The 26649-nt window shown below is 34.5% G+C and overlaps 1 protein-coding gene across 4 annotated transcripts in view; it reads left to right on the forward strand.

Moving 5' to 3' along the window:
* KPNA3 (karyopherin alpha 3 (importin alpha 4)) overlaps positions 1 to 26649 on the forward strand; it is a 105775-nt gene that overhangs the window by 64935 nt on the left and 14191 nt on the right. For all 4 annotated transcript variants that reach the window (XM_005863197.2, XM_014537192.1, XM_014537191.1 and 1 more), the window contains 8 exons: positions 14486 to 14575; positions 14759 to 14788; positions 14875 to 14927; positions 15062 to 15157; positions 19217 to 19302; positions 21474 to 21560; positions 22195 to 22364; positions 23554 to 23598. In XM_005863197.2, coding sequence (XP_005863259.1) covers positions 14486 to 14575; positions 14759 to 14788; positions 14875 to 14927; positions 15062 to 15157; positions 19217 to 19302; positions 21474 to 21560; positions 22195 to 22364; positions 23554 to 23598 — 657 coding nt within the window. The remainder of the gene's footprint in view (positions 1 to 14485; positions 14576 to 14758; positions 14789 to 14874; positions 14928 to 15061; positions 15158 to 19216; positions 19303 to 21473; positions 21561 to 22194; positions 22365 to 23553; positions 23599 to 26649) is intronic.

The raw sequence follows: 26649 nt of genomic DNA on the forward strand, positions 1-26649 counted from the left end.
CAGATTCACAGGGAAGTTTCACCAAGCATTCAAGGAAGAACTAACACGTATCCTCAAACAATTACAAAAAATCCAAGAGGAGCCCTAACCGGTTTGGCTCAGTGGATAGAGCATTGGCCTGCGGATTCAAGGGTCCCGGGTTCGATTCTGGGGATGTACCTTGGTTGTGGGCACATCCCCAGTGGGGAGTGTGCAGGAGGCAGCTGATCGATGTTTCTCTCTCATCAATGTTTCTAACTCTCCCTTCCTCTCTGTAAAAAAATCAATAAAATATATTTTTTTAAAAATCCAAGAGGAAGGAACATTTCTAAGCTCTTTCATTGATGCCGGCATTATCCTAATTCCAAAACCAGATAAAGACACTACATAGAAAGAGAATTACAGGCCAATATCCCTGATGAACATAGATGCTAAAATCCTCAACAAACTATTAGCAAATTGGATCCATCAATATATTAAAAGATCATATACCATGATCAAGTGGGATTTATTCCAGATCCAAGGCTGGTACAATATTCGCAAATCAATAAATGTGATAAATCACATGAACAAATTGAAAGACAAGAATCACATGATAAAATCAATAAATGCAGGAAAAGCATTCGACAAAATTCATCACCAATTTTTGATAAAAACTCTTAACAAAGTGGGAATGGATGAAGCATATCTCAACATAATAAAGGCCATATATGACAAACCTACAACGAACATCATACTCAGTGGGCAAAAACAAACCATTTCCCCTAAGAATAGGAACAAGACAGGGATGTCCGCTTTCACCACTCTCCTTTCAACATAGTACTGCAAGGCCAAGCCACAGCCATCAGACTAGAACAAGAAATAAAAGGCATCCAAATTGAGAAGGAAGAAGTAAAACCCTCATTATTCACAGATGACATGATATAGTGCACAGAAAACCCTAAAGACTCCACCAATAAATGAATTTGACAGTGTAGCAGGATACAAAATCAACACCCAAAATTCAATGGTATTTTTAATACGCCAATAATGAATCCTCAGAAAGAGAGTCTAAACAAACAATTCCACTTAGCATTGAAACAAAAATAATAAGACATTTAGGAACAAATTCAACCAAGGAAATAAAAGACTTGTACTTGGAAAACTACAAGATGTTGAAAAAAAGAGATAGAGGAAGATGCAAACAAGTGGAAGAAGATACTGTGTTCATGGATTGGTAGAATGAACATAATTAAAATGCCCATACTCCCCAAGGCAAAATATAGATTCAATACAATCCCTATTAAAATACCAACAGCATATTTCACAGATATTGAACAAATACTCCAAAAATTTATATAGCACTAAAAAACCAAATAACCATAGCAATCTTGAGACAGAAGAACAAAGTTGGAGGAATCACAATACCAGATACCAAGTTATACTACAAAGCCACCACAATCAAAACAGCCTGGTACTGGCACAAAACGGGCATATAGGTCAGTGGAACAGAACAGAGACCCCAGAAATCAATCCAAGCTATTCCGTTCCATTATTTGACAAAGGAGGCAAGAACATACAATGGAGTCAAGACATTCTCTTCAAAAAAAAGGTGTTGGGGAAAATTGGACAGATACATGCAAAAAATGAAACTAGGCCACCAACTCACACCATACACAAGAATAAACTCAAAATGGATAAAAGACTTAAATGTAAGTCAGAAACTATAAAAATCCCATAAGAAACCATAGGCAGCAAAACCTCAGATATCTCTCGTAGCAATATGTTTATAGAATGTGTTCAGGCATCTCCTAGGGCAAAGAAAACTAAGGAGAAAATAAACAAATGGGACTACATCAAACTAAAAAAATCTTATGTACAGCAAAAGATTGTACATCAACAAAATGAAAAGGGAACCCTCTGTATGGGAGAACATATTTGCCAATGATCCATACAATAAAGGTTTAATATCCAAAATATATAATGAACTCACACAATTTAACAAAAGGAAGACAAACAATCCAATTAAAAATAGGCAAAGGACCTAAGTAGACACTTCTCCAAAGTAGACATAGAGATGGCCAAGAGACATATGAAAAAATGCTCAAAGTCACTGATCATCAGAGAGATGCAAATTAAACAACAATGAGTTATCACCTAACATATGTCAGAATGGCTACCATTAACAAGTCAACAAATGGCAAGTGCTGGTGAGGATGTGGAGAAAAGTCAACTCTAGTACATAAGTATATGGCAGTGATTGTGAACCTATGACACACGTGTCAGAGGTGACACGCGAACTCATTTTTTGGTTGATTTTTCTTTGTTAAATGGCATTTAAATATATAAAATAAATATCAAAAATATACATCTTTGTTTTACTATGGTTGAAAATATCAAAAAATTTCTATATGTGACACGGCACCAGAGTTAAGTTATAGGGTTTTTTCAAAATGCTGACACGCTGAGCTCAAAAGGTTCGCCATCACTGGTACATGGGAATGCAGACTAGAATTTCCTCAGAAAATTGACTATGGCACTGCCATTTGACCCAATGATCCCACTTCTAGGAATATATCCTAAGAAACCTGAAACACCAATCAGAAAGAATGTACACACCCTTATGTTCATAGCAGCTCAATTTACAATAGCTAAGATCTGGAAACAGTCCAAGTGCCCAGCAGTAGTTGAGTGGATAAAAAAAAAAAAAAAAGCTGTGGTACATTTACACCGTGGAATATTATGCAGCAGTAAAAAAGAAGGATCTCTTATTCTTTGAGACAGCATGGAGGGATCTGGAGATTATTATACTAAGTGAAATAAGTTAGAGAAAGACAGGTATTGCATGATCTCACTCATATGGAATCTAAGTAACAAAATAAACTGATGAATGCAGGGGATTCAGAGACATTGAAGCATGGAATTGCTGAGGAATCTCAGAGGGAAGGGGTGGGAGGGTGGGTGGGTGGCAGTGATTAACCAAAGAACTTGTATGCATATATGAACACGGACAATATGGGGTTAAAGGCCTTGGGTGGGCTGTGGGGGCAAGCTAGAAGGGGTCAGTGGGGTTTAAAGGGGGACATATGTAATACTTTTCAACAATGAAGATTTAAAAAATAATAATAATAATCTGGCTGGAAGTGTACTTGACTGTGGAATTACATCCAAGTGAGACAGAGAATGTGTTCAGGCATTAATGGTCAGAACAAAGACAGAGTGCCCTGTCAGCCCATGTTGTCCTTGAGTGGAGCATGTGAACTGACAACCAAATAAAAAGGGCACATATTTAGCCCTGGCTGGGTGACTCAGTTGGTTGGAACATAGTTCCATGCACCAAAAGGTTGCAGGTTCAATTTTTGGTCAGGGCACATACCTAGGTTGCGGGTTTGATCCCAGGTGAGGTGTGTATTGGAGGCAACTGGAAAAATAATAATAAAATAAAGTAACATCATTCAGATACTCAGTGTCTTTTCAGATATACTTACCTTGATGGCCTGGTCAGTTTCACAAATATATATACACACACACACACACACACACACACACACATACACACACACACATACACACACACATATACATACATACACACACACACATACACACACACACAATATTTTTAAAATTGATTTGAGAGAGAGAGAGGAAGGGAAAGGAAGAGAAACATTGATTGGCTGCTTCCTGCTGGGTATGGAACCCACAAACGGCATGTACCCTGACCAGGAATCGAACCAACAACTTTTTGGTGCATGAGACAGTGTTGAGCCACCAACCAGGGCTTCACAAGTGTTCTTAAAGTGAACACAAAAATTTGAGCCTCTTGATTTGCATGATTTTCTGGGGTTTTGTGGATCAGGTGGCTAGGAACCATTTTCAGAGGTCACCTCAGACCACTGTGTATATGCTTATACCTTGCATGACTACCAGCACAGTAAATTTTTTTTTTACAACAGCATCACCACAAATATGTGAGTAATGCATTGCATTACAACACCTATTACATCACTAGGCGACAGGAATTTTTCATCTTCTTAATAATCTTGTGGAACCACAATCACATATGTGGTCCATTGTTGAACAAAATGTCATTATGTGGCACGTGACTACTATAATTTTGCAAAATGTTGCCATTAGGGGAATCTGGGGAAAGTGTGCAAGGGATTCTGCATTGCTTCTTACAAATGTATGCAAATTTACAATTATGTCAATAAAATTTTCAATTAAAAATATCTGAGTTAGTAAATTATAATCAAAAAATGCAGCTATTTGATGAGATCCTGCAGGAAAAATAATTTGTGTTTGGTTTTCAGATTTTTACATGATTGATGAACCAGTAGTATTTTTTTTAAGTTTTAATATCAAAGTATAACACATTGAGCTCTGGCCGAGTAACTTAGTTGGATATGCCAAGGTTGCAGGTTTGATCCCCGATCAGAGCACATACAAGAATCAACCAATGAATGCCTAAATAAGTGGAACAACAAATTAATGTTTCTCTCTCTTTCCCTCTCTCCTTCCCTTTCTCCCTCTTTTGCTCTTCCTCTCTCACTCTGAAATCAATTTTTTAAAAAAAATTTTTTTTTAAAGTAGAACACATTGAGCAGAGGGCCCAAAATGTATATATAACATGTAAAATTAGTGGGTGAATATAATTAAGCCAGGTTTTCTATGTCCTCATTTACTCATCTATAAAATAAAGATTTTAATATTATAGGAACTAAAACCAGATAAGGATTTAAGACAATGAGGGTATTACTGGATAAAAACAAATTTAATTATTTATTTCAAGTTTGAAATGGGGCTAATAAATAACTATCCTTTTCATAACATGTATAAGAAGTGACTACTGATTTGTTATACAAATTTAGGTATAGGATTACAAGTCACTTTTTCAAGATGGAAAGAGAAATTTGGGAATAAAAAAGAACATTATGTATAGGTGAATAACAGAATTTGTTAATTCCAAAAATTGAGTCCTAAGAATTTTCCCATAATTAACCTTTTTGATCTACAAAGTGTCAATTTTGTGAGGTTCAGAAAACAGAAGATCTAAAAAGGATTAAATACATACATGGATAATATAGTAATAATGGATTTTTAAAATAACTTAAGAAAATGGATCGTGTGTGTGTGTGTGTGTGTGTGTGTGTGTGTGTGTGTAAGGTGGGTGTTCAAACTAGGCTAGTTGCCATATGTCTGAGCCCCCCTCCCACTTGACAAAAGAACAAGAAACCTTTTATGGATGCTGAATTTATTGTATGTAGTATAGTCTCTAGGCGGGTGGAAATATCTAGCCTGTCAAATAAAGGGACAGTTTAAGTTAGTGGTTTTAACAATGCCTCCTTTAATGATTAGTCAAATCATGAAAACCTGCCCAGGGATTATCTTTCCTTGGCTTTTACATATTTTTTCGTTAAAGTATGTAAAATGTGATTTTCATGCCTTAGGATATTTTAGCCTGTTAGTTTTTAATTCAAATGCAGGGATCATTACTTAATTTTTTATTAAAAAACAATTTACCAAGAAGTTGTAATAACTCTAAACTTGTATATGCCTACTAAACATGCCCAAGTATATACAAGGCAAAAATTACAAGTATATATAAAAAAATTACAAGGAGTAATTTGTCAAAGACTTAATCATTATAGAGATTTTCTTGTAATAAATAAACAACAATTAATGAGAGATAGAAAAGTTAAATAGCAATTTCCAAGTATTATTAAACACATTTCAAAATTCACTTTTTGCAGATGACATGATTCTGTATATAGAAAACCCTAAAGACTCCACCAAGAAACTATTAGAAACAATATAGTAAAGTTGCAGAACACAACAATCAATGTATAAAAATCCACTGCTGCCTGGCCAGAGTAGTTCAGTAAGTTGAGCATTGCCCTGTGCACCAAAGTTGCTGGTCCAATTCCTGGTCAGGGCACATACCTGGGTTAAGGGTTTGATTCCTGGTCCGGGAATATATGGAAGGCAAATGATCAGTGTTTTTCTCTGTGTGTGTGTGTGTGTGTGTGTGTGTGTGTGTGTGTGTGTGTTTCTCTCTTGGTGAGGATTTAATTCCTGTATACTAACAATGAAACTACAGAATAGAAATGGAAAAAATAATTCCTTTTGCAATTGCAACAAATAGAATAAAATACCTAGGAATAAACTTGACAAAGGATATGAAGGACCTATGTACTAAAACTACAAAGCATTATTAAAAGAGATTGAAAAAGACACAATGATGCCCTGGCTGGTTTTGCTCAGTGATTAGAGTGTGAGCCCATGCTCCAAATGGTCTTGAGTTCAATTCCCAGTCAAGGACATGTACCTCGGTTTCAGGTTTGATCCCCAGTCCCAGTCGGAGACAACCAATTGATGATGTGTCTGTCTGTTTCTCTCTCTCTCTCCCACACTCTCCCTCCTCTTTCTCTAAAAAATCAATGGAAAAATATCCTCAGGTGAGGATTAAACAAACAAAAAAAGACACAATGAAATGGAAAGATATTTTGTGTTAATGGATGGAAGAATCAACATAATTTAAATGGCCATATTACATCTGTGTGGAACCACAGAAGACCTAAATAGCCAAAGCAGTCCTGAGACAAAAGAACAAAGGTGGAGGTATCAGCACTTCCTGACTTCAAATTATACTACAGAACTACAATAATCAAAACAGCATGGAATTGGCAGAAAAACAGACACACAGACCAGTGGAACAAAATTAAGAATCTAGAAATAAAACTGCATGTATATGGGCAATAATTTTTGACCAAGGAGCCAAAAACACAATGGAGGAAAGTAGCCTCTTAAGTAAATGGTGCTGGGAAAATTGAAAAGCGTGGCTCAATGGTTGCGTGTCAACCTATGAACCAGGAAATCACGGTTCAATTCCCTGTCAGGGCATATGTCCTGGTTGCAGGCTCAGTCTGCGGTGTGGGGTATGCAGGAGACATCTGATCAATGGTTCTCTCTCATCATTGATGTTTCTATTTCTCTTTCCCTCTCCATTCCTCTCTGAAATCAGAAAAAATATATTTTTAATTAAAAAAGAAAAGCCACATGCAAAAGAATGAAATTAGATTATAGTTTGTCTCCATGTACAAAAATTAATTCAAAATAGAACAAAGACCTAAATATAAGATCTGAAACAATTATATAGAAGAAAACATAGGCCCTGAGCTTATGGACCTTGGTCTTAGAGAACATTTTATGAATTTGACCCCAAAGGCAAGGGATGTAAAGGTAAAAATAAATTAATGGGCCTATATAAAAAGCTGCACAGCAAAACAAACCGTCCACAAAATAAAAAGGCAACCAACCAAATGGGAATGATATCTGCAAGTAATAGCTCCAACAGGGGTTAATATCCAAAATACATAAAGGACTCATACAACTCAACACCAAACAATTTAATTTTTAAAAAATAACAATTTAAAAATGCAGGGGACATGAACAGACACATCTTCCAAGAAGATATGCAAATGGCCAACAGATATATGAAAAGTTGTTCAACTTCACTAGCTATTATGGAAATGCAAATAAAAACTACAATGATACCATCTTACACCTGTTAGAATGTATTATCAATAAGACAAGTAATAACAGGTGTTGGAGAGATTGTTGAGAAGAAGGAACCCTCATTCACTGGTGGTGGGAATGTAAACCTTTGCAGCCACTGTGGAAAAAAGTATGGTCAGTTCCTAAAAAAATTAAGAATACAATTACCATATGACCCAGCAATCCCTCTTCTGAGTATCTACCCCAAAACCTTGAAAACATTTACTCGCAATGATATATGCACCCCTGTGTTCATTTCAGCATTATTCACGGTGCCCAAGACATGGAGACAACCCAAGTGTCCTTCCATAGAGGACTGGATAAAGAAGATGTGGTACATATACTATATACTATGGAATACTACTCAGCCCTAAGAAAGGATGTAATACAGCCATTTACAACAACATGGATGGAGCTTGAGAATATTATGCTTAAATGAAATAAGTCAGAAAAAGCTATCATATGGTCAGAACATATGATTTCACTCATGTGGGATATAAAACTGAATACCATAGACACAGATGACTATATGGTAACTCTCAGAGGGAAGTGGGGAGGTAGTGAAGAGTAAAGGGGGCCACATTTATGGTGATGGAAGATGATTTGACTTTGGTGGTGGGTGCACATGCAATATACAGATCATGTATATAGAAAAGTACACTTGAAACCTATATGATCTTATTAACCATTGTCACCCCAATAAATCTAATTAAAAAAGAAAAAACTCATGCATATTTGAAAGTCGATTTTGTGATAATATAAAGCTATAGTTCCCAAACATGTACCACGGGGCTCCGTAGTGAACTTAAAAGGACATTTGGAATATTATGAATTTTGAGAGTAATATTGATATTTAACATCATTCAGATACCACAGAACTATTAGATCTTGAGTTAGTTCACAATTTTTAAGCATTAGATTACACTGTATTCCTTTCAATCGCATATTTTGTCTAAAAGAAATAAAAACTTGTTTTCAATTTTTTTGTTATTTCACCCCCCCACCCCCCAAAAAGTGACTATTAAGTTGTTTGGACCTAACTATTTGATAAGACACTATTAGGTATTTCCTTTGGCCTACATTGTGGACTGACAAAATTCGGGAAATTTAGGTATAAAAAAATGTCAGCTAATTTCAGAGTATTGTACAGACTGTTTTCTCTGATCACAATACAATTAAATTAGAAATCAGTGAATGAGATAGTTACAAAAACTTCATAATTATGAAAAATAAAGCACTTCTAAGTACCTTGGGCATCAAAGAGATCCTAATAGAAATTAGGAATACCCAGAACAATAGGAAAAATAATACATGTTGGAACCTGTGGAATACAGTTAAAGTGCTATTTCACAAAAGAAATTTGTAGCAAGTAGAGAGAACAAATAATAGGAATTTAAAAGGCACATTAATTTATAAGTAGCATAAGTTTAAAATATTAGTACATCACTTAGTTTTTGCTGCATAATAAACCACTCCAAAACTAAGTGGCTTAAAACTATAGCCATTTTATTAAGCTAATAATTCTGTGGGTTGGCATAGTGGTTCTTATGGTCTGGGCCAGTTTAACTGAGCTCTGTGGGCTCCCTCATTTCATCTCTGGTCAGCTGGTAGGTTAGTTGGTGACTAGATGATCTAAGATGCTCTCACTCAAGTTTCTGGCTATTGGCCGGGACCTTGGATGTCCTCCACATAGCTTCATCCTTCAGCAGGCTAGCACAGTGTTGATCACATGGTGGTTTTAGAATTGTAAGAGCAGCAAGAAAGGACATGTGCATTATGTCCCATTGCCAAAGCAAGTTACACAGCCACACCCAGAACCAGACTACCTGGAGGCATGGATATAAGAAGGGGAATTGTAGATATTTCTGCAATCTAACACAATTTGAATATGAACAATTTTATGCTAGTAAATTGGAAAACTTGTGTGAAATAGACAATTTCCTAGTGGAAAAAATAAAAACAATTTACCCAGTTTCCCTAAGGAGAAATGAAAAACTTGAATAGATCTAAAAATAATGGAAGTGATTATATAAATAGCTAAAAATTTAACCTCTCTCATCCATCTGAAAAAGAAAAGGTAACCTTACAGATTGAACTTCGCAAGCATTCAAAGAACAGATCATTTTAGCTACTATTAAATGATTTCAGAGAAGGTAACGAGGGAACACTTCCCAACTGATTTTATGAGGCTAGCAAAATTGTGACCCCCAGGAACCAGACCAAGACAGCATGTGAAAGGGTACTTATGAACATAGGTGAAAAAAGTTTTAAATAAAGTGAATATAATATTTTAAATTCCAGGAAAGGTATATCTTGGGACTTACAAGATTATACGTTTAACATCACAAGGTTTTAAGTTTAACATTAGAAAATCTATTAGCACATTTACAGATGAAAGGGGAAAATTGTACATCCATTTCAATATATGCAAAAAAGTGCAATTTAATAAAATTAAGCACCTATTTGTGGCTTTAAAAGATAAAAGAAAAAAATCTAGCAAATTATAAATAGTTTCCTTACCAGAATAAGCCAATAAACATCTTATATAGTGATAAACTGCTATCCTCAGATTGGGCATCTATATATAGGAGGCTTAGTTGTATTTATGTTTTATATTGCTTTTATACCTGAAATATTTTGACAGTATGAGGAATGAAGAAGATTCCTAAAAGGACTTTGGAAACTTGATTGTTCAGGCTCTGGAAAAGTTAGAGGAAAACAGAGTGAAAATGAAATGGGATCAGGATTAGATTAATTTTTTGTTTTGTTTATCTGTTGATAGGTAAATTTGCTGAAAATTTTTAAATGGATAAAATTCCAAGAGATGTTAAAATTTATAATAGATTTAAAAATTAACTGTTACAAATCACAAAGTATGGTGCATAGACTTTTTAAAATTTTGAAACAATTTCAAACTTGTGGTTTGAAATTCAGATTTACAAGATAGTACTGAAAATACCATGCACACTTATTTAGCCCCCCAGTTTCCTCAGTTGTTAGCATTCTCCATATTTGCCTTATTCTCTCTAATTTTTATATATATGTACATTATTTTTCTTGAACCATTAAGTTGCAGGCATTATGTCTATTACCCTTAATATATCAGTTCATCCTACATAATAAAAGGCTAATATGCAAATTGTCCCCTCGACCAGGAGTTTGACCAGGGGGTGGGGCTAGCCAGCCAACCACCCATGGCCCCTCCTCCCAGCCGGCCCAGCCCGATTGGCCCCGATCGGGGCGGGCAGTCTGGAACCCACTCGTGCATGAATTCGTGCACCAGGCCTCTGGTATTTCATAAAAACATACTTTCCTACGTACCCAAAGTGCATCTGTCAGATAAACGTATATAAATTTTTACTATCTAATCCATAGACCCAACTCATATTGCTAGTTGTTCCCAATAATGTCATTTATAAATCTGAGATCCAATCAGGATTGAGCATTGCAGTGAGTTCTCATGTTTCTTTAGTCTCCTTCATACCAGAAGTTTCCCAGACTTTATCTTTTGAAGAGTACACACTAAATTTTTGTAAAATGGCAGATTTGGGTTTATCTGGCTTTTCTCAGATTGTTGTTGTTATTTTAGTCAGGAATACCACAGAAGTGATATTGTTTTCTTAGTGCATCAGAGCGGAAGGCACAGTGTTGATTTGTTCTTTACTCATGATTATAACCTTTGTCACTTGGTCAAGATGCTGTCTGCTAAGTTTTCCCTCTGTAAATTAATATGTATTTTTTGAGGAGCTACTTAGTCTATAAAATACTAATGTGTGAATCTTAATATTTGCGAGAGATGTTAATTTAAAAATAATATAAAGTTGATTATTTGAAATTGCTAAAGTATGCTATCATATATATGGAAGTTGCTAATCTCTGAATTAGCATATACTAGTATATAAACAACAGTTTGTTTCTTTATTTTTTTATTTTTATTTTTTAAATTGTTTTATTGCTTAAAGTATTACAAAGAGTATTACATATGTCTCCTTTTTTTCCCGCCCTTGACAATCCCCTGGCCTCCCCTACCCCCCAGTGTCTTATGTCCATTGGTTATGCTTATATGCATGCATACAAGTCCTTCGGTTGATCTCTTACCCCCACCCCAACAACAGTTTGTTTCAACATGCTTACTCAAACATAGTATAAAAGTAGATGCCATGCAGATAAGCCAGTAAGCTTCAGATATAGATGTATTTCTAGTTTTAACTTTCTATTTGATAATGCATTTTAACATCATTATTAGTGCCTCTTTGGTAACTTTCTATTATAATCAAACACTTCTGTAAATATTGTATTTTATACCCTTTGAAATATTAAGTTGAAAAGCATCTTAGAAATTATTTGTTCAATTTTTATCAAATTCATTTTGGCTTAATTCTATAGACACACTAAAAAAGTTAGAGAAGCCCTAACCGGTTTGGCTCAGTGGATAGAGCATCAGCCTGCGGACTGAAGGGTCCCAGGTTCGATTCCGGTCAAGGGCATGTACCTTGGTTGCAGGCACATCCCCAGTAAGGGGTGTGCAGGAGGCAGCTGATCGATGTTTCTCTCTCATCGATGTTTCTAATTCTCTATCCCTCTCCATCTCCCTTCCTCTCTGTAAAAAATCAATAAAATACATTTTTTTAAAAAAAGTTAGAGAAAATTGATGACTTACCCAAAGTTATATATTATGTGAAATGGCACAGGTTGCTATTACAAACAGTTGAAATACCATAAAATGTAGAAATATATTTGCTAGTAGAGAGTTCTTGTTTGTAAAAGCCAGATAGCAAGAGTTTAAATCTGAGTTTATGAGAAACTAAAAAAACAATCCCGTTTACCATTGCAACAAAAAATTAAGATACCTTGGAATAAACTTAACTAAGGAGGTAAAAGACCTGTACTCGGAAAACTACAGGACACTGAAAAAAGAGATAGAGGAAGACATAAACAAATGGAAGAATATATCGTGTTCATGGATTGGTAGAATTAACACCATTAAAATGTCCATACTACCCAAAGCAATCTATAGATCCAATGCTATCCCCATTAAAATACCAACAGCATATTTCACAGACCTAGAACAAACTCTACAAAAATTTATATGGTATTAAAAAAACAAAAAAACGAATAGCCGCAGCAATCCTGAGAAAGAAGAACAAAGTTGGAGGGATCACAATACCAAATATCAAGCTATATTACAAAGCCACAGTTCTCAAAACTGCCTGGTACTGGCATAAGAACAGACATTTAGACCAATGGAACAAAACAGAGTACCCAGAAATAGACCCAAGCCATTATGCTCAATTAATATTTGACAGAGGAGGCAAGAGCATACAACGGAGTAAAGACAGTCTCTTCAATAAATAGTGTTGAAAAAATTGGACAGATACATGCAAAAAAATGAAACTAGACCACCAACTTACACCATACACAAGAATAAGCTCAAAATGGATAAAGAACTTAAACTTAAGACAAAAATATTTTTTTGTAAACGTAAGATAAAAATCTTAGAAGAATCTATAGGCAGCAAAATATCAGACACATGTCGTAGCAATATCTTTACCAATACAGCTCCTAGGACAATAGAAACTAAGGAGAAAATAAACAAACGGGACTACATCAAAATAAAAAGCTTCTGCACAGCAAAAGAAGCCATCAACAAAACAACAAGAAAGCCCACTGCATGGGAGAACATATTTGCCAATGTTATATCCGATAAGGGTTTAATCTCCAAAATTTATAAGAAACTCATACATCTTAACAAAAGGAAAATAAACAATCCAATCAAAAAATGGGCAAAGGACCTTGTAGACACTTTTTGAAAGAGGACATACAGAAAGCCCAGAGACATATGAAAACATGCTCAAAGTCACTAATCATCCGAGAGATGCAAATAAAAATAACAATGAGGTACCATCTCACACCTGTCAGAATGGCTGTCATCAACAAATTGACAAACGACAAGTGCTGGCGAGGTTGTGGAGAAAAAGGAACCCTCATGCACTGCTGGTAGGAATGCAGACTGGTGCAGCCACTGTGGAAAACAGTATGGAGTTTCCTCAAAAAATTAAAAATGAAACTTCCATTTGACCAGTAATCCCATTTCTAGGAATATATCCCAAGAAATCAGAAACACCAATTAGAAAGAGTATATGCATCCCTATGTTCATAGCAGCACAATTTACAATAGATAAGATTTAGAGACAGCCTAAGTGCCCATCAGCAGATGAGTGGATTAAAAAACAGTGGTACATCTACACAATGGAATACTACGCTGATGTAAAAAGGAAGGAACTCCTAGCATTTCCAACAGCATAGATGGTCCTGGAGAGCATTATGCTAAGCAAAATAAGTCAGTCAGAGAAAGATTAATGTCACATGATCTCACTCATTTGTGAAATATAATGAACAACATAAACTGATAAACAAAAATGGAGCCAGAAACATAGAAGCATCGAATAGACCATCCAATCTCAGAGGGAAGGCAGGGGAGGGGGGGAGGTAAGAGAGCAACCAAAGGACTTGTATGCATGCATATAAGCATAACCCATGGACACAGACAGTAGGGGGGTGAGGGCATGTGCTGAGGGGTGGGAGTGGCTGGGAAGAGGTCAATGGGGGAAAAAGACATAATAATAATGCATCCCCAAACTTAAATATTCACTAAAGATTGGGAAGCATAGTATTGGTCAAAACAGTTGGTGCTTAATAAATAGTTTGTGTCTGTCTCTGTGTGTGTGTGTGTGTGTGTGTGTGAGAGAGAGAGAGAGAGAGAGAGAGAGAGAGAGAGAGAGAGAGAGAAATCTGGACTGTAATCTGTTAATCCTTGTTGTTGATTTGCATAGGCACACTTAATTCATGTTACTCTTATGTAGAGACCCAGTTTGTTTCACAATTGTATGATAAAGTTTAAATAATTTTAATGGAGTTTTTATTAACAGTATCCTTATGGCTTCTTAACTATTTACTGGTTGCCTTTCAGAACAAAAGAGATGAACACTTACTGAAAAAAAGGAATGTTCCCCAAGAAGAAAGTTTAGAAGATTCAGATGTTGATGCTGATTTTAAAGCAGTAAGTTACCTTGTTCTTATAAACTATTTTTTAAAATAATTTTTGTAATGACCAGAAAACTTCATTTTTAATCTAAGATCAATTGTACAAAGATAATTAAGGTATATTAACTTTAGTAAATTATTTTATAAATGTGATTTTGCTAACAAACTCTTTGCTGAACTATCTTTTTTTCTTTTTAAGCAAAATGTAACACTAGAAGCTATATTGCAGGTATGTTATTAATTTAATATTCTCATTTTGAAATATTTTGAAATTGATTTTTTTTTTATTTCTGAAATTTACATTTGGTGTTGCAGAATGCCACCAGTGATAACCCAGTGGTCCAGCTGAGTGCTGTCCAAGCTGCAAGGTAAATACTAATTTGTCCCGTCAGAGAAGTTATGTCACATGTAGGGTGTCTTATTTAATAGTCTAGAAGGAGTACATTATTATTTCTGTTCATAGTTTGAAAATGATAACAACTTCTTATATTTCTTTTTCTAGAAAACTATTATCCAGTGACAGAAACCCACCAATTGATGACTTAATAAAATCCGGGATTTTACCAATTCTTGTCAAATGTCTAGAAAGGGATGATAAGTAAGTATGGATTTGATTCCCTGTCCACTTTTTTCAGTTAACTAAAAATTTAAGATTGTTATTTAACCAATGGGTTCAGTTTGGTTTTGCATTTATTATACTTTTTATTTGTTATGCATTTGTATGTAACTATTGTGTGATTATATTCAACAGACCTAAAGTGCTTCTCTTTATTTTCTAGGAAAATTTTAGCTTCTATTTATTGTCTTTTCTAACTTATTTCAAATATTTTGAGTGTTCATTTTTAATTTTTTAAGTAATATTTTAAAACAACCCAAATAGTGTTTGAATCACTCTTTGCTTATGAGTCTATATATAGATTAATCTTATGACTGAGTCAACATGAATGGTTTCCAGAACTGAGTAGCTCTTTGTTGTGAATATTTCAGCTGATCCACTGATCCTCTGCGAAGTCTTTAACAGAACTTCAACCATGATTTGTTGTCCAACATCATGGTTTTATTTGTGTAAATTGAAAATAAAAGGGCTGTTCATACTTTTACAGAATACTAGTAGAAAGGAAAAAACATCACTTGGTATTTTGGGGGTACTGCCCCCACTTTTGTTAGTGTTTAGAGATACCCTGGTATGCTCTATTTTAAACATCAATTTGAATTAACTGGGAAGAATGTAAGTTTGCACTCCAAAAACTTTAGAACAAACGCTGATTTTGCATTTTAGAGCATTTAGACTAAAATTTCTAATATTTTGCTAAATGTTGTCTAAGAAATATTCAGTTGAATAAGTAAAAATAATGGTATTTAAATGTTGCTACTAAGGATTTTCTATTGTGTGCCACAGCCACCCTTCTAAAAGCCCTTAACACTTTATTTTAATAATATCATGTATGTTTTCTTGTTAAAGATTTATTTAAGTAAAAATTAAGTTTTGCTTCAGCTGTTTAAAAAACATTCTGTTCTACCTCTGCCTTTAGGGTCCTCTTTTGATCAGCTTCTCTTTTATTTCTCCCTTTACAGTTTTTGGTTTAGACTCATTGTGTGGGTGTGTCTGTGAAACATAGCTTTTATATAGAAGAGAATGGTAAAAATTTGTATACAGTCCTGTGTAACTACTTCCCAAAGCAAAAATAGAAATTTTTCAGTGGTTTCTTTCTGACTTTATGGATTTGTCATTGGAAATTGTTTTGTAATATAAAAGACCATAGACTTTGTACCCTGGTTTAAATCCAGGGTTTGCTATTGACCAAAACCCAAATGGCTTGTATACCCTCATCTATTTTTATACTCTCATCTATAAAAATTAGATGACAGGCACAGTCTCCAGTACCACAGAGAAGTGGGGCTACTGGGCAGAGTTGACTTGGGTTCTCTCTGCAGATCAATTCCACCTTGTTGAAGGTTTCCTTTAAAATCATACTGATGTTGAACCCAGGGCTGCCGTACAAAGTACTCAATGTTCCTGAAAGTACACAGCAGTCTTAAAGTTTGCAGCAGAAAATTTTAAAGTTTCTGCAGCAACAAGTGCAATTATTACTAATGGTGGAATAGGAATAAATCCCACACAGGCTGCTGGAAATGTGTGTTTTTTTAAATATATTTCTTTATTAATTTCAGAAAGGAAGGGAGAAAGAGAGAGAGATAGAAACATCAGTGATGAGAATCACTGATCGGCTGCCTCCTGCATGCCCCCTACCAGGGATCGAGCCCACAACCCAGGCATGTGCCCTTGGCCAGAATTGAACCTGGGACCCTTCAGTTCACTGGCTGACGCTCTATACACTGAGCCAAGCCAGCTAGGGCTGGAAATATTTTTCTTAAGCATGGTTCAGAACTGTAGACTATTCCTAAAGATTGGTTGGAAGTCGTTAATATCTGCTACTTGGAAGATAGGATTATCTTCTAAAAAGTATTGGTAATGTTGTTAAACTGAAATTAGGCATTTAAAATACTATGAAAACACCAATGGTTGGTGAAATAATAAAATGTGAGTTACTTAAAAAAAAGAAAAAAGATAACTCTGTCCTTTCTTGTTATTCACACTTTTCATGTGAAGAAGGAATGCTTATACATTGAGAGTACCATCTCCACAGAAGATCTTAGCTACCTCACAGCACACACAGCTAGTTCATTGAGGGGAGTAAATGAATTATCCAACTATGTTTTGTTACTGGAGGATGCTTCTGATAATTCTTTTGGAAATAATTCTTTTGGGAACATTTCGAAAATTAAAATTTGTTGAATTTTTTAAAATACAAATTAAGTGGTTGTGAGGAATGGACATGATATGTACAAAACACTAACAATATCAAGCTTATAATAAATGTTCATTCATTGTTTACTTCTTGCACTCATTTATTTTTTCTATATGTTCTCTCTCTTTTTTTCAAGTGATGTCTTAGGAGATTTTGCCTGGCTTTATAATTTTGATTTTTTTACGTCTTTTTCTTTTTCTCATTTAAGGCCCTCATTTTCAGTAATTTGCCAAACCACCGCCGAATCTAGCTTTATAACCTTTTCTCCTTCCATTCTGGGGCAGCATATACTATCTCTTCTTTGATCTTATTGTTCTTTTACTTCTCCTCTGCCTCTGATACCCTGTTATTCCCTGCCTTTTGCTAAAATTCATTATGTAGTTCTTGACCTGATACTCCATTTTCTCATCTGTTTCTATCTCTCTCTTTTTTTAAATTTTTTTTATTGATTTCAGAAAGGAAGGGAGTGGGAGAGATAGAAACACCAATGATGAGAACCATTAATTGGCTGCCTCCTGCATGCCCCCTACTGGGGATCAAGCCCACAACCCAGGCATGTGCCCTTTACCAGAATGGAACCAGGGACCCTTCAGTCCGCAGGCCGACGCTCTATCCACTGAGCCAATCCAGCTAGGGCAAATCTGTTCCATCTCTTTAACCTCAGTGCTTGCTATATCTCTGACATTTATTCTCCTTTAACTTTTTCCTTCTTGAATCTCGTCAACCTTTTGATGCTAACAGCTTCACTCTCTTTCTTAAATATCCATAATATGTTTTTCTGCATCCCTATCCTTTGGCTCTCCTTCATTTTTGCTCACTACCACCTCCTCCCAACTTGGTATTATGCTTAAAGGAATTTATATTCTTTCAGCTATTTATCCTAACTTAATATAGAGTCCCTTTTAACAGGTTTCTCCTACATTAGCCTTTAAACTTTTAAAATTCATTCTGCATACCATGACCTCCAACATTTTTTAAAATTTCCTTTTTACCAGCACTCTATATTTAGTATGTCTATAGAATAAATTCCAATACATTCTGAAGCTTGGGATTTGAGTCTTCCCTCTCACCTTCACTCCAGCAACAACTCTCTCTCTCTCTCTCTCTTTCTCTCTCTTTCTTTTAGATAACCTACCCTCTCAATTTCATCCCCTATTATATTTTTGACTACTTTCTTGGCTTCAGCTTTCTTGATCTTTTCCTAGTCATCTATATACATCGTGGTCATCCACCCATGATACTTTTAATTGCATTTCCATAGTATCTTTTTTTATCCATCTTTGAAAGACTAGTTGTTTTCACTTTCTTTGTGAGGTCTTCCATTATTATCTCAAATTACAATGATCTCTTCCTTTTACAAAGTTGTGTAGCCTTATAATATCTCCAGTATGTAAAGCAGATGGTAGGGAGTCACATAGAGTCTAGACCAGTCTAGAGGCTTTGGCAGTGATTCAAGTGAGATGATTAGAGCCTCAAGTAGCACAGTGATATTAGGAATAATGCTATAAATATAAGAAATATTTAGGAGGTGAAAAAGAAGAGAAAGATATTTAGGAGATAAAATTGAAAGGACTGAGTGATTTGATGTTTGTGGGTGAGGAAGGAGTCAAGGGAAAAAATAATGACTGGCTAAATGTTGCAACTACCAATGGATATAAAAAAAGTATGTTTATAATGACTCACTTTGGGAGCCAATGACACATTCAGGTGGAAATATCCAAGAGGTAGTTGGATATATAGCAAGGTGAAATTCAAGGACAAGGTAAAGGATAACCATATAGATCTGCAGGTCATAAATTTAAGTTGGAGTTTTGTGTCTAAACATATTTATTGTTGTTTTTTTACAGTCCTTCATTACAGTTTGAAGCTGCTTGGGCATTAACTAATATAGCATCAGGAACTTCTGCACAGACTCAAGCTGTTGTACAGTCTAGTAAGTAAATTAGCTTCCTTACTTATTGGACTTTTTATTTATTTATTTTTAATAAAGACAAGAAAGTAGAGTTTTATTGTAATTTTATTTTGTAACATTTTTAAACTGGTGAATTTTATAAACTATTTTTTATGATTGACCTCTTTCCCATAGGTATCATTAATCTATTATTAAATAATTTTAATTGTGGTTACTAAAATGTGAATAAAGTTTTATCTTTTTGGGTAGAGACCATCTTCTTTTTTTTTTTTTGAGACCATCTTCTAATAACAGGTTTTAAAATTTCTGTTTCTGATACCTCCAAGGTGCTTAAGTAGCTAATGCTTTTTAGCTTGTAACATATATATTTTTTAAAGTATACCTACCTCAAGATAGGATAGCTGTTATTAATGTGTTGACCAAACTGACGAAAGCTTTTTGGGGGAAAAAAAAATACGTCACCAAGTACTGTTAAAATGTGGGACACTAGCCTGACTTTAGGTTTACTCAAGATGATGTAAAGTAGTCTACTAGTATGATATGGTAATAAGTTATATTGTTGTAGTGCGAATACTGTTCTCATTTAGTTTTCTTTTTAGATATTTTGATAATGTCTAGGAGATAGTTTCCAGTTAGATTTTTAACTGTAACAGAAAGGGGACAGATTTTAAACTAGGTCTTTCAATATAGACTAGTAGGAATTTAATAACAATGTTTTGTTTTCATTTTTAACTTTTTGGTTACCTTCTATTTGTTGTAACCTTTCTCTCAAAAGATTAATTGGCCCTAGCTGGTTTGGCTCAGTGGATAGAGCATTGTCGGCCTGCGGACCGAAGGGTCCTGGGTTTGATACCAGTCAAGGGCACGTACCTCAGTTGCAGGCTCCTCCCCAGCCCGGGCCCTGGTCAGGGCTCGTGAAGGAGGCAACCAATCGATGTGTTTCTCTTTGTCTTTCCCTCTCTTCCACTCTCTCTAAAGATCAATGGAAAAATATCCTCGGGTGAGGATTTTTTTTTAAAAAAGTTTAATTGTAGAGTTACCATATGGCCCAGCAGTTCCACTACTAGATGGAACCAAGAGATATGAAACATGTTCACACAAAGACTTGTACACAAGTGTTTGCAGCAGTACTCATAATAGCCCCCAAATGGAAATACATTAGGTAATGGGTAAACAAAATGTGGTACACAATTGAATACTCTTCAACAGTAAAAAGGAATGAAATATGGGTACATGCTGTAACATGGATGAACCTTAAAAACCTCATGCTAGGTTAAAGAAGCCAAACACACACAAAAAAGCATATATTATACAATTTTATCCATGAAATGTTTAGAATAGGAAAATCTATGGAGAAAGAAAGCAAATGAAATGGTTGCCTGGGGCAGGGGGAGTAGGCTGCAAGACTACTATGGGTGAGGGATTTCTTTCGGAGGTGATGGAAATGTGTTAAAATTAGATTGTGGTGATAGCTGCACAACTCTTTATAAATACTAAAAACCATTAAATTGTACACTTACATACATTATATTGTATGTAAGTTAGATCTCAATAAAGCTGTTAAAGGTGTGATAAATTTTAATTTAAATGTTAAGTGAAAAATAAAAAACGCAGAGACACAGCAAAAAATCTTAGAGGTAGTACACAACTGACCGAAATTTACAAAAAAGTGATCTGGTTTAATGCTTAGTTTTTTATGTGGATGAATATAATACCAGTGTTTTAGAATTTGGGTTAACATGTAAGTTATGTAAATAGTAAGAATTGTAATGATAACTTATTTTAAAATATAAAGTAGGCCTGATATAGGAATAATCAGTTCTGTAGTTAATCCCATATCAGCAATTGAGATTACATTGACTAAGGTTATGCATTTGGTGTAGGAACTCTTTTTTTAATGTATTATAGATAAAATTTTTAATACGGTATAGGAAAAATTGCTGCTTTTTGCTTTTAGTTAATGATATAAGAGAAACTTTTATATACAGTACTGTTAATTAGGTGTGCTATTTGAATATTACTAAGAAAAATACTAAAATTGATTATTTTTAGAATAAAAGTACTTGCCCCAATTTTTAAATTCAACTATATTATGCCAGGTTCTGTGTATTTTATCAGTTTATTTAGGCTTAAAAATCTATAAACTCTTCAACATTTTGCAGTCTAAATATCAGCTTTTTAAAAAATTATAGATGCCGTACCTCTTTTTCTGAGACTTCTTCATTCACCACATCAGAATGTTTGTGAACAAGCAGTATGGGCGTTGGGAAACATTATAGGTAAGTTGCATTTAGGTTTCAAAAGACTTTAATTAAGAATCTTAATTAACTTTTTTCCTACATTGGCATAGCCATTACACACTATGTTTCCTCTAATTTTTAACTTGGGTTGACTATCTTCTTGCCTTATAAATACTAACTTAAAATGATACCTCTTCGTCCCTAGCCGATTTGGCTCAGTGGCTAGAGCATTGGCCTGTGGACCCAAGGGTCCCAGGTTTGATTCTGGTCAAGGGCACATACCAAGGTTGCAGGCTCCTCCCTGGCCTGGGCCCTGGTCGGGGCATGTGCAGGAGGCAACCAGTTGATGTGTTTCTCTCACATCAATATTTCTCTCTGTTTTTCCCTCTCTCTTCCACTCTCTAAAAATCAGTGGAAAAATATCCTCAGGTGAGGATTAAAATATATATATATGATACCTCTTTGAAACAGATATGCAATTTCCTATCAAGATTGGTAGGTGAAATTTGTGTTCCCCCCAAATCAAAGTCTGGAGAAACAGCAACCCTTGATGCCCTTGACTAATGGTGAGGAAACATAGAACATCAGTGTCCCAACATGAGCCATTGCATACATTTCAGACTTTCTCATCCTGAATGTAATTTTTTTTTAAATACAATTTTCATTTCTGTAGGTGATGGTCCTCAATGTAGAGATTATGTCATATCACTGGGAGTTGTCAAACCTCTTCTGTCCTTCATCAATCCCTCCATTCCCATCACCTTCCTTCGGAACGTCACATGGGTCATTGTCAATCTCTGCAGGAATAAGGACCCCCCACCGCCTATGGAGACAGTTCAGGAGGTAAATGAAGAGTTGCAAAGACCAGATGGTATATTTTCCCTATGTTTATGCTTTAGATTTTCATGTACAGTGAATGCAATAATGTATATACTGATTTCATTGCAGGTGTGAGGTTTTTAAAGTAGCGTGTCATTTAATTTTAATTTTCGACTCCTGTGAGAGAAAGTATTTTATGGCACCTGAAAGAATGTCAGTCCACCCTAATTCTTATTTTTAATGACTATTTCATTAAAAGAAAATATTAACAATTCAAAAAGAAAAAGAAGAAAGGAGAAAAAATCTTAAAGTTTTATTATTATATTGCATTGTTGGTTTAACACTAAAAAAATAAGTAATTACTACAGATGAAACTGGTGTACTTGTTATATGCAAATGTTCTTGAGTGAATTTGCAATAAGTCAAATTAAAATTTTTCTGATTTCTGAAAAAATTTGTGTTCTTAAATGTGTGACATACTTAGTGTTAAGTCTACAATTAAAACAAAGTAAAAACTTTTTTATTTACATCTAGTTAATAAATGGATCTGAGTATTTTAAATTTTAGAAATCATACATAACCTTTAATCACTTCACTGTGTAGAGAAATGTTGACTATGAATCTTTATAATTGACATCTTTTGCTGTTATGGAAAAAGTATTTAATGTGATTCCCCTCCCAAATTAAAAACAAAAAGAGAAGATCTGTAAGGCTTGAGTTCAACTAACAAACTTTATACTTTGTACTGGTTATAATTTTCTTGACTAAATCTGAACTCAAAAACTTTAATTTGACTCAACTAACTTATTAAATAAAATCTTATTTTTACTTTAAGCAAGTAAGTGAGAAGATGATGGTAATTTTAAGAGTAGCTTTTTAAAATAATAGCTACACTGTATACTTGTATCTCCATTCTTTCCACTTGACATTTTATGTCATAAAGAAGGTTATTGAAGCAAACGTTTTTCCTTTCAGGTGCATTAATCTCTGCCAGATGTATTTGTATACTTTAATTGGACATCTGAAATATGATTTTAGTTTTTCAGATTAAATTGATCAAATTTCTATTTTACTAATAGAGAGTCAAACAAATTTAATGTTGTCTTTCTTACCCTGCAAATAGTATTTACTACTTTTTTATATCAGTCATTTATGTTTACAAAGACATATTCATCCACTCTAGTGTTACTTATTGTTTATCTTCTTTCCTCAGATTTTGCCAGCATTATGTGTCCTTATATACCATACGGACATAAATGTAAGTAAAGTAGAAGCTTAGACTTGGGATTTTGCTCTTGATGAAGCTAGAAGGGTTTTATTTATTTATTCTTTGGGCTTTTAATAAATATCAGAATATATCTTATTAAATTGTCAAACTTCCACAATGTATAAGTAGTTTTTAGAACTAGGGTTAAGGTTAAATTAAGTTTATAGCTTAAGTCATCCAGGCAGCAAAATGCTAACTTTATAGAAAATATCACATATGTAGTTTATCTATCTGTATCATTATTAGGTGTGTTTTTATTAAGTATTAATACTTATAAAGCAGTAAAAAGTTTATAAAGCATATTCATATTTTTAAAATCTCATTTGATTCTCTTTTATTATTGACTTGAGAGAGAGTGAGAGAGAAACATCAATGTGTTGTTCCACTTATTTATGCGTTCATTGGTTGTTTCTTGTATATGCCCTGACCTGGGTTCAAACCCCCCACAGTATCTGGATGATACTCTAACCATCTGAGCTACCTGGCCAGGGCCTCATTTGATTCTTACAGTAGGTAGGCTAGATATCATGTCCCCGTTTTACAAAATAAGAAACTGAGCTTCAGGGAAATGTTAACTGACTTATCCAGAGTTGCAGAGTTTGTAAGCGTCAAAGTTGGTATTCAAAACAGACCTTCTGATAACAGATCTTGTATATTTTACTTGAAACCACACTGCCTCTGGGGCTGCAACCTTTTGAAGTATGTAGTATTGAAGTTCTTCAATACTACAAGTTTAGTTTTATAAATGTATTTAATATGTTTTTATTGATTTTGAAAGAGAGAGAGAAACATCAGTCACTGCCTCCCACATGCATCCTGACCAGGGATCGACCCTGAAACCTAGGCATGTACCCTAACCGGAATCGAACCAGTGACCTTTCATTGCACAGGACAACGCTCAACCAACTAAGCCACACCAGCCAGGGCAAGTCTAGTTTTAAATGCAAACGCATTTTTAGATGAATAGTTTATTACGTGAGATTTAGTTGTGTTTACTATATATATTCTGACAAATGTTTTTATTAGGCAATCTGAAAATTTTCCTAAATGTAGCAAGGCAAAGTATTATTCTTCCATGGAGTACAACAATGAGTAAATTTCATGGAATCTAGAATTGAGTCTAAGCATTGATCTGGCTTCTGTTGTTCCAACTAAGATCTTTCTGATTTATTGTGTGTTTGTGTATTTATCATCTTAAATTGGTTTATACACACATACACTATGTATGTGTGAGTGCCCCAGAATTGTGTGATTTATCATTGGGATGAAGAAAACACATCTTTGCTAACAGTTCTTGAGAGGCAGTGTATTCATAAATAAACACTGGACCACATTTCCCTAGTTTGTTTTAGGTTCTTAGGAAGGAATCATTTAACTGAAATAACTTTTTATTTGTGACATATTAGCCTGAAATGTAATAAAAATTAAGCTTGACATTTTTAGTTATATGCTATCCTATTTTCAAAATGGATAGAAAAGTGACTTAGCAAAAGACATATATGATAATATAAAAGAAAGGAGAAAGTAAAGTTATACAAAAATGCATATGTTGTTATTGAATGTCAAATTTAGTTCTGTGCTTTCTGACAGCCTTTCCTAACCATTACTGTTTCTAGGGCATACCTTCATCGATCTCCTTAAACCTACCATAATAACAAAATAGGTCTACCTACATTCATTTTTCTCTATTCCAAATTCACCAAGTTACGTAAGTTATGTCTGTAACAAATGGGAGCACATCACTACGATGTTTAAAAAATCATCAATGACTCTGTACTCACTACAAGGCAAAGCCCAAACTCCTTAACACAGGATTCAAAATCCTGCAATTTAACTCCCTAACAAATGTGTTGGGTGATTAGCTACCTATATTCTTCAAATCCTCCAGGTATTATCGAGTCCTGAATATCTTTCCTCATCTTTCTGAAATGACTTTTTTAACTTGACAAAATTTTTCTTATCCTAATTATATGACTTCAGACAAATTACTGAACTAGCTGCTTCTTTTTCTCACATTTGTAAGATGGAAATAATGTCAGTACCAATCTCAGAGGATTTTTGTAAGGAATAAATGGGATAACAAATGAAAAGTGCTTACAACAGTGTCTGGCATATTTTAAACCATCAATAAATACTAACTTTTAACAATCATGTTTGTCACCTCTGTTACCACTTCTACCATCATCCTTCTCCTTATAATGCCTATTTCAAGTGTTACTTTCTCATTGAAACTTTCTGGTTGCCAGAGAGAATATGTGCTTCCATAATCTAGCATTTCGGTCATTCCTCCAGTTTACTTTATTTTCTTGTTTGTTTTTATACCATATTGTGTGTTTATGTGGTCATGGTGTGAAAGAGCATAGGCCTTGGACCTGGTTTCAAGTCTCAGCCATGGCTCTTATTCATCATTGTATGAACTTAGATTAGTTTACGTTACTAAGTTTCAATATCCTTATCTGTAAAATAGAAGAAAACACCTCATAAAGGTGGTAGTAAAGATAAAAAGAGACACTAGAAATAGGTTCAGCATAGATAGTCATTGACAAAACTTCATTACTTTCACTTTTTTAATCTGCTACTAATGTTGAGGTCTTAGAGGGCAGGGTCTCTATGTCTTCTTTATCTTGAGCCTATAATTCATGGCACAATTCTGGCTTTAGGTTTTAGACTCATGTGTTTATGTTAAACTTAACAAATATCCCTATAACTACAGTACTTTGCCACTTTAATACCCCTGGTTTTCAAATAAACACAACCAACAGATGGTAGAAGGCTTTATTTACATATAATCAATTTCATAATGTCCTGGGGGAAAGTCTTGATGGAAATATTAGATATTTTACTTTTTTGCCTTTTAATCTTTACTGTCAAAAAGCATAGAACTAAATTTGGCATTCAGTAGCAACATATACATTTTTGTATAATTTTACTTCCTCCTTTCTTTTATATTTATTTATTTTTATTTTTTTTAAATATATTTTATTGATTTTTTTACAGAGAGGAAGGGAGAGGGATAGAGAGAAACATCGATGAGAGAGAAAC

The sequence above is a fragment of the Myotis brandtii genome, unplaced genomic scaffold (assembly GCF_000412655.1).
Source record: "Myotis brandtii unplaced genomic scaffold, ASM41265v1 scaffold174, whole genome shotgun sequence".
Taxonomy (NCBI): Eukaryota; Metazoa; Chordata; class Mammalia; order Chiroptera; family Vespertilionidae; genus Myotis; species Myotis brandtii.